General features: G+C 40.3%; 2 protein-coding genes and 1 long non-coding RNA gene across 8 annotated transcripts in view; 2 read left to right on the top strand and 1 right to left on the bottom strand.

The window, feature by feature from the left end:
* Positions 1-2,769, top strand: part of ERBIN (erbb2 interacting protein) — a 114,235-nt gene extending 111,466 nt beyond the window's left edge. For all 6 annotated transcript variants that reach the window (XM_083883071.1, XM_083883073.1, XM_083883075.1 and 3 more), the window contains one exon: positions 167-2,769. In XM_083883071.1, coding sequence (XP_083739197.1) covers positions 167-274 — 108 coding nt within the window. In that variant the 3' untranslated portion in view covers positions 275-2,769. The remainder of the gene's footprint in view (positions 1-166) is intronic.
* Positions 1,035-12,300, bottom strand: LOC310922485. The gene is made up of 3 exons (XR_014592441.1): positions 12,142-12,300; positions 8,447-9,261; positions 1,035-7,282 (listed from the first exon to the last, which is right to left on the bottom strand). It is a non-coding gene; the product is annotated as an uncharacterized lncRNA (long non-coding RNA).
* The window catches only part of SREK1 (splicing regulatory glutamic acid and lysine rich protein 1), a 32,766-nt gene continuing 32,037 nt past the window's right edge, over positions 12,047-12,775 (top strand). Inside the window, exon 1 of the mRNA XM_083883076.1 lies at positions 12,047-12,227. Within this exon, the coding sequence (XP_083739202.1) occupies positions 12,067-12,227 (161 nt within the window). The 5' untranslated portion in view covers positions 12,047-12,066. The remainder of the gene's footprint in view (positions 12,228-12,775) is intronic.

The following is a 12,775-nucleotide window of genomic DNA, read 5'->3' as shown; positions in this document are numbered from 1 at the left end:
TTCATATAGAAACCTTAAAACTTAAATAAACTTACTGAAATAATTTTAAAAACGTTAAAATGTTAATAATGTTAAAAATAATGCTAAAAATTACTGAAATAATGAAACATCTTTTACTAAAATGGAAAAAACCCTGTCATTTTAAATTTTAAATATTCCTTTTTAGGCTAATGGATACAGCTTCATCAATATTGATCATGGACAAGCAGTATCGTTGCTAAAGACTTTTCAGAATGCAGTGGAACTCATCATTGTGCGAGAAGTTTCTTCATAAGTACCTTGGATTGTGGGGATAAACCAACAGAATTCATTGAAGGACTGTGGGGAAACTGAATATTTTGCATATTTTTATACATTAAAAGAACTCAAAAAGAATTATGATCAAAATTTGTACAGGAAATACTGAACTTGTGGTTAAAGGGGGAAAAACCACTGTAGAGAACATACAGGAAATAATTTTGGAAATGCGTATGGTGAATAAACTTGTTTTTAAGCATTATAGCAATCTAAGGATCACTCCTCCAAGAACAAACCTGTGTTGTTTTTTTGTACAGATGGTAGGTTTATTTTTGGATAATTCATACACATTACTAACTTTGTGCAAGGCTTTGCGAAGCCTCAGTTGTAGCCAATGGACAGATGGCAGGGCTGTCTGTCCTGTAGCTGTTTATTGCCTTTATTTTTATTCACCAGATATTAATGTGTTACGCTGAACCACTTCTGTAGATACGAACGGGGATATGAAGTGTTGGCTTTGCTATGTGCACATTGTATAGATGAATGGGTAGATGGAAGGTGGTGCTTGGTTGGACAGAATAAAGGTCAGGTGAAACAATTATCTGCTATCTAAATCTGGAATCAGGAGAGAAGGAAAAAAAAGTGTTTAGTTCTGGAGTGTACGTCTACCAATAGAAAATGCAATAAAAGCTTACGGTGTTTTTTTTAGGAAGACTGTAACTATCAAATTTGTGATATTATACAGGATTTGTTCTTAATGTAGTCATTGAATATTCATTTGCCACATGTGATTCATGTTTAGTTCTTTTTTTTTTTTTTTTTTTTTTTTTTTTTTAGTACATAATTTTTTTCAACTGTACTGTGGAATTGTGCCCAGAGATTTTTCTCTGCTATGGAAATCCCCAATTTTGTGGAAATGGTGATAATTTTATCTTTATAAAAAAGACTCCATTTTAAGCTGACAGATTTTAAAAATGAAACTGAAATGGCCAGTTTTTAAGATTGTTGCCTGTAATATATATTTAAACATACACAAATGATGCAGAAAAGGTTATGAAAGACATCTCGATTTTGTTTGGCCTTTGCATTGCCTTGTTAATCAAAAAGGAAACCATACGCATGGAGCTAGGTAACCAAAGCAAGTTTGTGAAACTTTGAGCAGTGATGGAGAATTGCTGTGGTGAGATGGAGAGCAAAGGGAGGGGGTACTTAACCCGCCAGTTCGTAATGAGGTTTCTTAAAGGGCTGTTCCTACAGGTAACATTAAATGTGAACTAGACACTTCAGAGTCATTAAAGGGTTTCTAATTACATTAATGTAATAGTGATTTACCACAGGCTGCCTTTGTTCCTTATTACTGTAAAAACGGTTCAATTATGCTTCTATTAATTTTGTTTACCAGAAACATTGTCTCTCTCCTTTGTAATTGAATAGAGACTGCATAGGCTGCAGTGATAATTCATACACGGTTGTTATGGACCAGGGAAAAGTGCCATAGAAGACCGATAACTGTTTTTAATCAGGGCTAATAATTAGCCTGTCATTGGAGCAATATTCAATTATTGCAGTTCATTTTTAATTATGTACAAGTTGGTAGTTTGAGACAGGTATAAGCGCTTTTTTCAACCCAAAAAGTAAATGCTTTTAATAAAGCTAGCAAAAACACCAGCTTCCTTTAGTTTTGGAACAATGAGCTGGAAGAGAAAGGAATTATACATAGCTAGCAGTAATAAACAGGCAGTACTTTTTTAATAAGTGAACTCCAATATTATTGCACTTCTTTCAAAGATGTTAACTATTGCTTATTGTACTGTGTATAGTTCTAATAATTTTAATTGAAACCCTTTAACAACTCTTTGTATATTTTAATTCTTTTTAGTTGATTTTCAGTAATATTTACATAGAAAATGATTTTTTGGATATATTAGCAGAAATGTGCTGTATTTTGATAAAATTCACTTATTTTCTGTGTGCTGTTAATCTTAAAGAATGAGAAACATAGCTATATAATGGCAGGCTTCAGTGTTTAGTTGTTATTTAGTTTCTATTTTTTTATTGAAAATGCAAAATGTTCACATCACATGTTCATTACTTTTAATCATGTTATTTTTATCACACACTGCCTTTTAATGGGGATACATACAGACAAGTCCTAAATGACCTTGGTCTTCTATAAAACCTGTATCTTTGAGAAGGGAAAAGTCCAAAAAGCAGAACTGATTCTTTACTGATCTTGGACTGACTTTGTATACATTTTGCAGTACATTTAAATATATCACTGAGAAATTATACTGTATTGTATTTTGCTTTAATGGTAACAGAAGTTTTAAATGTTGTTGTGTCACTTAATTTTCAGATTTATGTTATGTATCACAGAAAAATTCTACCAAAAACTGTTTGGCTGGTAGAACTATATAAGTAGAGATTTATAGCAAGAAGTTTAGTACTTCTTGTGGAAATACTTGGCCAAAGCTTGTCTTCCGTCAGTTAGCAAATTAATTGTCTAATAAAACATGAATTATGCTGATTTTACTCACTAAATGTTTGAGTTTTCAGTGAATTGAAATGTGTTTGTTTTGTCAGTGTCAGTGTGTGAAGGTAAACATGTCAGACTAAATGATTTTGCGGGGAGTGGGAGAAAGAAGTCTCCTGAACTAGTCCAGCCAGGATTCAACAGGAGGAGAGACAATATCAGCACTTTTCATTTTGAATGCATTGTAAACTACTTTTTGAATAGAATAAAATCCATCAGCAGCCTGAGTTACTCAGCATGACAGTGAATTGATACAAACTGTGTTAATTCTTTCTATTCTTAATAGTTCATTAAAGAATCAGTTCAACTGATGTAATGAAAAGATGAAGTCTCCCACGTATTTATTATGTAAATATTTTTTTAGTTTCTTTTTTGGATGAGTTTAACAAAAAGTGTATATACTTGAAAGCATTCTATGAACACAGACATAGCAATAAGCAACACACAGAATCAAACATCCATCATTATTATTTTGGTTTTGTTTAGAAATATTCCCTTGTCAACAGCTATGTAATGTTTCTATTGATCAGCATTTATTCAACATTCCAAATTTTTGTACATAATAAGACTGTTTCTGAGGTAACACATGGAGAATAGATAATAAAGTAATGCTCTTTAAAGCTGTGTGAAATTGACTTATTTAAGTTTTAGGAAATTCTCCATAACACTATTTTATTAATCTACAGTTTCTGTAGACCTCAGTACTAAATCAATAATGTAAAGTCTTATTTGTGTTCCTGCCTTTGTGCATCTCAGTGCCCACAGTGTCTGATTTCATTGCAGGGCTGGATTCTTCACAACAAAGAAATATTCTTGTGAATAACCCCATGTGGTGGTTGACCTTGCCTTGATGCCAGGTGCTCACCAAGCTGCTCTATCACTCCCCCTTCTCCAGCTGCACAGGAGATAGAATAGGATAGAAAACAACTTGCAGGTTTAAATAAGGCAGTTTACTAAAGCAAAACAGAAAGGTTACACATATAAAAGCAAAGAGAAAATAAATAATTTTATTTTCTACTTCTTATCAGCAAGTGATGTCCAGGCACTTCCAGGAAGCAGGACATCAGCACAGGTAGCAGTTGCAGTAGAAGGCAAACACTAAAAAAAAAAAAAAAAAAAAAAAAAAAAAAAAAAAAAAAAAAAAAAGCCCCACATTAATCTTCCTCTTCTTAGTTTTTCTATCTGAGCTGACATCATCTGTGTGAAACAGATCACCTTTGGTCTCTTTGGGTCAGCTGGCCTGTCTGTGTCCCCTTCCAAGGTCTTGCTCATCCCCAGCCTATTGATGAGGGGGCAGAATGTTGGGAAGATGGTGCTGTGCCAGTGCAGAACAGCAGGAGCCAAACATTGGTGTGTTATCAACACCTCTGTACTACCCGTGCAAAGCACAGCTCTGCTGTAAGGAAATTTAACTTCATCTCAGCCAGACCCAATGCATCCCAGCCTTGCAATGAAATCAGACAGGGCAGTGAGTGGCTTCTGTCACAAAGAGGACTTTATTAGTCCTATATTTATTAATTTAGAAATTAAACAGCTAGCCACAGAATTTCACAGGAGAGGTAAATTTGGCTTTACATCCAGTTTTCTTGAAAATCACAAAACAATGTAGTAACACAAATTGTTTCATTTTTTTTCCTTGTGTATGTGGATCTGATACACCACTATCACTGTGTTCTATTTCTTCTATACAGAAAACTGATTCTCACTATTAATAGGTTATGGCCCTAATGACCCTGGAGTATTGGGCCCCTTGTTGTTTAGATTTTCTCCATCTACTCCCTACTTGGACATTATTTCATAACTCAACAATTAACTTTTTCATTAAGCATCTGAGAATACTGAGTCTAACTTCTGTTTTTTTGCCTGAAGGCACATTTTCAGATAGAAAGTATATTTTTTGATATGGTATCCCTGCTGCCATGGATTATATTCAATTTTGGAATGTTTACAGAAGATTCTGTTGCAATATCAATGACACTGCCTTGAAACTGGAGTTCTGCTACACCATTAAAACTGCACTACAAGTAGGAGCCATACATTGAGTGCTGGAAGCCACCAGTTTCCAGCTATTGCCTTCCACTGGTATTAAACCCATGGTTCTGCTAGTGACAGACTGCCCAGGGGAGGAGTCTGCATTGTGGGGCCCAGGGCTTTTGGACCTGTAGAATCTGAGGAGGTCCTGTCTCTCCCCAGGCTGCACAGGTTGGTGACTTCCAAAATTATTCTGCTCAGCAGCACAGCTCTCCAGCAGCAGCGCAGGTCTGGCACAAAAGGTCTGGGGGGGCCCTGGGTACTCCCTCTGATCCAACAAGCCTCTCCTGGCACCGCTGAAGCGTGGGAGGATCACCCTCTCCAAGGAGGGGCAGCTGCAACAAAGGCTCCGGGCACTCTGCACCAAGGGCTGCTGACCATGCTGCCCACAACTTTTCAGATCATCCCCAGCCCCACAGTGGCCCCCTTGCCTTGTACCCGGCAGCAGCAGGTCCCCCAAGTTTCCTGGAGGGTTCCTGGGAGCATCTGGTCTCTTCTCCTGCTGTCTGAAAGCCTCAAGCACAGACAGCATCACCCTTCCTTGCAGTTCAGACCCTCTTCTCTGGGGCACTCCCTGATTTCGGCTCTTTGCTCCCTTGTGTTTGTTTTTACTGAATACTGTCCGTCAGAATGTGACTTGTATTTCAGTTCTGCAATTTGAACTATTTGAACTATTGCTTTATATTAGGGATAAGCATTAAGTATGGAAAAAGTAGCAGCTGTTTGGTTTAAGGGAAGAGAAAACGTGAAATGAGCACTAAATCCAGTGTTTTAAACTACATCAGAAATACTGTGCACAGGATGTCGTGCCTGTCAAATGCAATTTGTAAGTGTGGACAAACATTACTGAGCTGTGAAAGATTCAGTTAACACAGAGTCTGTAATTCTGGAGTCAGGACACTTCTGGCCCCTCATACTTAGATCAATACCTGATTAAAATCTTTAGAGGTGCACTTAGAATGTGCAGGAAAATGTATGACTAGGCTGGTAAGGTTCCTGAGGTGGCCAAGAAGAGTTCCTTGTGAGAAGTCATATTGCTGAAGTAACAAAGCTTTTCTGCATGGCCCGAACACTGGAGCCCCAGGAATTAAATTTCTTATCACAGTAGTCTGCAACATCTATTTTTGCAGCTGCACAACACAAGGGGGAGTGTGGCTCTGTGCTGCATCCATTTCATGAGGCATGGCTGGATGCTGCAAATGGCTGAAATGTTTATGCCTCAGTACTGTTCAAAGGAATAAAAAAAACTGTGGCAAAATACTCACTCTTATTTGCCAGATGTGGAAATACTGATTGGGACAAACCTTTCACAGACTGTCTTTTAACAGGCAAAGAGGTAGCAGATGAACCAGATGCTCTACAGAGAAATTCTCATTCAACTGCCAATGTTGGTAATTTATAAAGGAAACTTCTGAGAAAAAACCAACAACAAAACCCCCCCAAAAAACGGGTAAAAGCTTTCTACTGAATTATAAGTATGCACTGGCAAAATACAGAATTTGTTTGTATTGTACCAGGGCTGTTAACATCAACGTTTTAGCATATTTTATTTATTTTCATCTGCAAGAACTTCCTCTTACAATAGAATAATCAACAACTGGTTTTGAATATGGAGGAGATATTTTTGCTGAGAATGTTTCTGCCAAAAAAACTCACTTCAGCTGAAAGATACGGCTTCACTACAGAGAAACTGAGGATTACTAATAAATATTGAAATAGATAGTTCGTTAATTGACATAATACTAAGTCCTGGAAAAATGAAATAATCATGTAAAATTGCCTCATTTGTTAACTGACATGAGCAATGACTGATGAGGTTGGTGTTGGTGCATGCAAGGGTTAGAAACCATGCTGAAAACCTCCAAAGAGATAAAACATCTGAACAATTTTATTTTTCTCTCCTGCACTTTAATTTTATGAACACACTGGGTGATTTCCTGACCCTGCAGTAAACAATGTGTGGTGTTACTTAATTGCAAATATAGTTAATCTATTATAGATTGAATCATTATGTGCTTATATTTTAAGTATTTTAAGACATTTGAAGACACCAAGAATTTTTTTTAGTGCTTCTGCTTACGAAAGTCACTTTGTTTGGTAAACCCACCTATTTTATGCCACTTTCAAAAAAATTGGAAATAAAACATTAATGTCTATCTGCACCAAGTTATACTGCAGTTTTCAAACTTCACAATTATAAAGATTCTATTATATTCTTATGCCATGAAGAAAACTCCTTGCTCTGCTCCTACAAAATGTGACTGGAAAGGAGAAGAAATTCATCCAAGTGAATTCCAGAATTTTCTACCCAACACCTTTGAATTACCCTGTTCAGACAGGGTTTTTTGAGGTTTAAAAACATCTTCCCCTTATGTAGAATTACATGCTGTGATTCCCAGCAGGATAACCTCCCAGCAAAGAAAGAAAGATGATGTTTTTTGCTCCAGTGGGCACCTACCCAAACAGTTCCAATTGCATGCCCTGCCAGAAAAACAGCAAGGAATCTCCTAGCAGAGACTCAATATAATTAAACAGAAAAAAAACAAAAACAAAAACAACAAAAAAAGAGAAACCCTGAGTTTTTAGATTTCCCTTTCATTTCCCTACACATTCATTGTCAGACATGACTGAATATATGGGCTATGGGTATTAAAAGTATATAATAAAACTCTTAAATCTACTGGTATGTAGACTTTAATATAGCTTTAAAAAGGGTTTTTTGAAATCCCCTTTTGAAGAAAAAATGCTTCTGTAATCCAAGAAGTGTTGTCTGTAGAACAGATACTAGATTTCATAAGTGACTGTAGAAATGCTGCCCTGAAAGGTAATTGGATGAAGATGAAGAATCTGTTTTCAGATTAAGATCCCCAAATCTTTTTTAGGATTTTTTAAGATCCTCAAATCCATGCTTTTGTTCATTTTCCCAGTGTCAGTGGCAGAGATACTCCTTTGTTAATATGTGCTTGGAGATTCAAAGTTAGCAACACTATCCCAGGTTGTCAGCTAATCCCCTCATCTTATTTTGAAGTAAGTCTAAAAATAATTTTAAGTCAAGAAAAGCTACTCCATCTTTGATAGAAGCAATTTTATGGGGAGAAGAATCTCATTGTAAGACACACTCCTAGAGCTGCTACGTAACTCTGCTAATTCTGCTATACTTAATGCAGCAATCCTGAATTTTTTCATGTGTTTGCTGTACAACAGACAGAAAGCAGATGCAGAATTTTCACAGCTGTTTCAGCTTACCAAGGCTCACTTGCACAGCTGCCTGCCTTCCAGAGGCAGCAGGTTTAAACTGGTTTCAGCTGCTTGCACTGACCATGTAGCATTCATCTGTTAGTCTCATCATAGGCAGGATTTTAAGATTTCTGGATAAACTTGAATCTGGGGAAAAGAATTAATACTCTAGAAATTTTATCTGGGAAAAATATTTTCATAATTTTTCTGGGTACGTATATAAATTGGTCTTGTAACTTCTTTAAAATAATTTTACAGGATTTTTGGGATTACAGATGTGGTAGATTCAGGATTACTACACAGACCTAGGAAGTTTTTTTCTGTAAGATGTTTTTCTGTTCCACATCAGCCTTCTTAAAAAACCTCCATAAATTATACTAAGGCATACATAAAAATGAGAGCACTTACCTGATAAACCTGAAGGGTTTAACAATGGAAAGGAGATGAAAGCCACTTCTTGTACTTGGGAAGTACTGTGGATCTGCTGGAGTTTAGGATAAAATCTGTTGTCTTTGAAATGTTATGAAGTTAACATTTTCTGATTTGTCTGTATTTGAAAATAGTTCAAGTTAATCTGATGTGGGAACGTGTCTGTGAATCTGGAACACGTCTGAGCACAAACAGAAAACAGGAGTACTACCAGCAGTAGTTTGTACTGGCAGTCTACTGTGAGTAGTAGGAGATTGGCATTTGAAGATTATGCCTCTTGATTAATTCACAAGCGAAGGAACATTCAAATTGTAGAAGAGAAATCGGTTTCCTGTGTTCTGCATCACTGATCTACACAAAACATTGACATCTTGGTTATACAATAAGGAAAGGGGTGTAAAGTTACTGTGCATGAAAGCAAACTTAGGTAGCACAGGCTGTACAAATATATTGACTTTTAGTGGCATTCTAGTACTGCTTTCAAAAGAGCAAAGAAAGATGGGACAAAGTTAGACCAGCCTTGAGAAAATCAAGATAAACAGTATTAGATGCTCTCCCCTCATTCATGAGCCAGTCATTTCATGGCAGGAGAAGGTGGTCGGGCACAGTTTTCTCTTTGTGAATCCACACTCACAACTCCCAGTCTAATTCTTGTCCTCAGCATGTTGAACAATGGCTGCCAGGGGAATTTGCTTCATCACTTTCCCTGGGACTGAGGCGGGGCTGATTGTCCTCTCATTTTACCAACGCTCCTTCCTGCCCATCTGGAATCTAAGGCTGACATTCAAATGGCTCTGAAAGATAATTAGAGGGTAATCACACAGTACACTGGAAGCAGCCACAGAAACGTCCCATCGTGTCCTGTGACCTCGGTGTGAACAATTCCTTTAACCTGGTTCTCCTCGCCCACGGGTACATCCTTTGCTCCAGCCTTCTCCTTAGTCCCAAGGCCTTCAGATTTCCAGAAGGAGGTTTCACCAGTGCTACAGGAGTGGTTGAATCTGAAGTTAAATTTCACCTCTCACAAATGGCTTAAAACTTAGACCTATTTTATTTTTATCAAATAATTGTTAGCTCTGTGGCTAACGTTCTTTTTGAAGTCTTTAAGGTTCCATTTAAAGAAAGCTGATGAAAGCTTTCTAGTGCTTATTTCTTTAACCTCATGTGATTTCAGTTCCCTCCCCCTGCGAGTGCAGCAAGTGCCACAGAGATGTTCACCTCTATCAGACCACGGACTGTCTGCTTAAAAAGTGACTTCAAGACTTTTCTCCTGATCCACCAAAACAGCTTTTACTGTAACTTCCTTCTGAATTGCCAGTATTTTTCTACAGGTACTTGCAGTTAACATTACCCAGTAAATGCTTTCTAATCCTCATGGGAAGATCACAAAATACAGTCTTAGACAAAAGATTAATAGTCACTCTTATTTAGCCCGTTTACATTTAGGTAACCTGGAATTTAAGTTTTCCTCCCAAAAGCCAACAGAATGCCTTGTGTTTTTACTGGTTAACCTGACAAGCAAGGTGGAAGTGCAAGAATTTATTCACTGAAGCTTTATTTACATGCACAAATACAGTTAATAACAAATAAAAACAGCTGAGCAAAATTTAAAAGTAACTTGTACACATATTAATTCACTTTGATCACAGGTAAAGTTTTCTCTAGATGTACAGCAATTTCTAAGATGCAAGTCTGTTAGCCATTGATTAGAGAGATAATGTTTGGGCACTGCTAAAACTATTCCTTTTCTGCATGTCTACACATTTTATTTAACTTTTACTTTCTCAAGAGCTCTGAGAGAGCTAAAACTAATAAAATAGTTTTATTATAGGAGAGGGAATGATTCCTTAACATCTTTAAATTTTGAACAGTTTAACTAAAATAGTCATTGTTTGCTTCCAGCCTTTTAGTGGCAGCCTGTGTGACCCAAAGCTTTTGGCATTAGATTTTTGGGGGGTCTGGGATTGGTGTGAATTTTTTGCCTATTCTTCTTGAAATACAAAATCATTTCTTTTCCAAAGTTTTGTGCTGTCTCGGGGACTGATAATTACAAAATTTAAACACTGTTTTGCTCTGTTTTCAGAGAGCAGACCAGTAGCTCAGAATTTTGTACTGTTATAGGCTTTATCTGAAAGAGGGTGTCCCAGTCACTTCTGACATCACAAGGTTTTTCTTTGTGAATTTTAGAGCCCGTTTTTATTTTGGACCCTCCACTGAGAGATGCGAGGAGAAAAGATAATAATATTCATGGCAGAAATACCTTCTGCATCTCTGCTAACTATCTTTGTTTTGGATAAGGTGTACTAGTGAAAACGTAACAAAACTTTATGTAAGGTTCCTATACATAAAATAATAATATCAATTTCATTTCCCACAATTTATAACAAAATATCTGGAAGGTGCAGTTAAACTTCTCCCAAGTTAAGCTAACTAGAAGCTACCAGAATGGCTGAAAAAAAAAAAAGAATTTAAGTCTTGTACTTTTGCAATATGGATTTCATTCAGAAAGAGAGTATGAGTGCACTGATAATAATTTTGAAAGAAGTCCTATCTGAAATATATGTATAAACGTATTTAAATAAAATGTATCTCTGACAATTGCTTGGAACTACATTTCTGTAATAGGCATCAGTAAAGGGAGCACTGCCCTGACTTATCTATGGATTTTCTGTAACAACTGACCTACTTGCTCAGGGAACTGTCACAAATTTGCGGTATTTTTCAGCCCAGATAGCTTAAAAAACACTTCAATCTCTTCTCAGTTCATGCTCGGGAAATGGAAAGTCTGACAAACGGCCTGAAACCTTAAACCTTTCAGCGCCGAGTTATTCAGCTCCAGGCCACCAGGAAAGGCTGCAGTTTGATCTTTAATACCGATAGCCCACACATGAAGTGCTCGGCCTCATTTTCTCCAGACAATGTAGTTTTTAAGGCGAACTTGAACTCCGACTCGCAGGCAAGATCAGTATCACTGGGATAGAGTCGCAGCCAATTTACAGACCGCATTTACAGACTCAGTTACAGTCGCAGAATCATTTACAACCCGTTCTGTTACAAGCCCTTCCTGCCCAGACCTAGGGCGTGTTCAGAGGTTTATTCCCGAGGATGATCAAACCGTCTCACACCAAACGTGGCCCAAAACCCGCGATTAAAAGGGACATTTGTGTTTTGTCCCCGCCCTCGCCCCTGAGGGGCCGGAGCCGCCCACGGGGTCGCCGGGGCCGCCCCTGGCCCGCCGTGCGCGCGCCCAGCGCGCGGCAGGGGCGGGGCGCTCCCGGCCCGCGCCTCTTCCTGGGCGGGGCGCGGGCCCGGCGCCGGTCCCGTCCCGTCCCACACGGCGGCCCCGCCGGCTCCGTATGAGGCGGCTCCCGGGGAGGCGGCTCCTGCGGAAGCGACCGACCTCCGCGCCGCGGGCGGGCCGGCCGGAGGCCCCGCCGGCAGGGGCCGCCCGTGCCCCCCCCGAGAGCTCCTGCGGGAGCAGTCGAGTGCGCCGCTAGAGCGCCCGCCCGCGGGGGCCGCTCCGGCCGGCGGCGCGCGCCCCTCTCGGTGGGCGGGCCCGCGCCCCCGCGTGCGCGCGGCGAGGCTCGGCAGGCGCCGCCATGATGAACAGCGGCGGGATCGGGGTCCCGCTGGGCTTCCCCCTGGGCCCCACGTCCGTCATCCAGGTCACCAACCTCTCCTCGGCCGTCACCAGCGAGCAGATGCGGACGCTCTTCGGCTTCCTGGGAGATATCGAGGAGCTGCGCCTCTATCCCCCGGAGTAAGTGGGGCCCGCGCTTCCCTCGGCGGCGACAGAGACTGGGAATAGGGGAGAGGCGCGGCGGGGCCGGGGCCTGGCGGGAAGGGCAGGGGCGGGAGGCCGGGGCCGCCATTTTGAGTGCGGGCACCGGGGAGGCGTCACGTGGTCCCTCCCCTTTGTGTGGCCGGGGCGGCGGGGAAGGAGCTGCGCCCGCACTTAAGATGGCGGCGCCGGCCTTTTCCCCTCTCCCGAAAACCCGCTCTCTGTGGCCCATCCGTCTCCTCGCCCGCGCTGGGTGCGGGCCGGCTACACCCAGGAGCTCTAGGCCGACACTCGCCCATCTGCCTTCCTTCTTTTTCTTTTCTTCCTTCTGTGGGAAGGGCGCTGTGCTCCGAGAAGGGGCCGTTCGAACAGAAGAAGCCAGAGTAGCTGAGGTTTTGTAGAGGGCAAAGGAAGGAACCTGCCCTGCGCTGTGCTCGGAGCTGCCCCCCAGTAAGACTTGTGCAGCAAATTAATCACGGGCGTCACATCTCTCCCTAAATTATTGCAGTTATCTTGGTGTCAGTGGC

This window comes from Zosterops lateralis, assembly GCF_965231275.1.
Source record: "Zosterops lateralis genome assembly, chromosome: Z".
In the NCBI taxonomy this organism is placed as follows: Eukaryota; Metazoa; Chordata; class Aves; order Passeriformes; family Zosteropidae; genus Zosterops; species Zosterops lateralis.
Note: the sequence above shows the minus strand (reverse complement) of the source record. Positions and strands in the feature narration are given on the sequence as shown.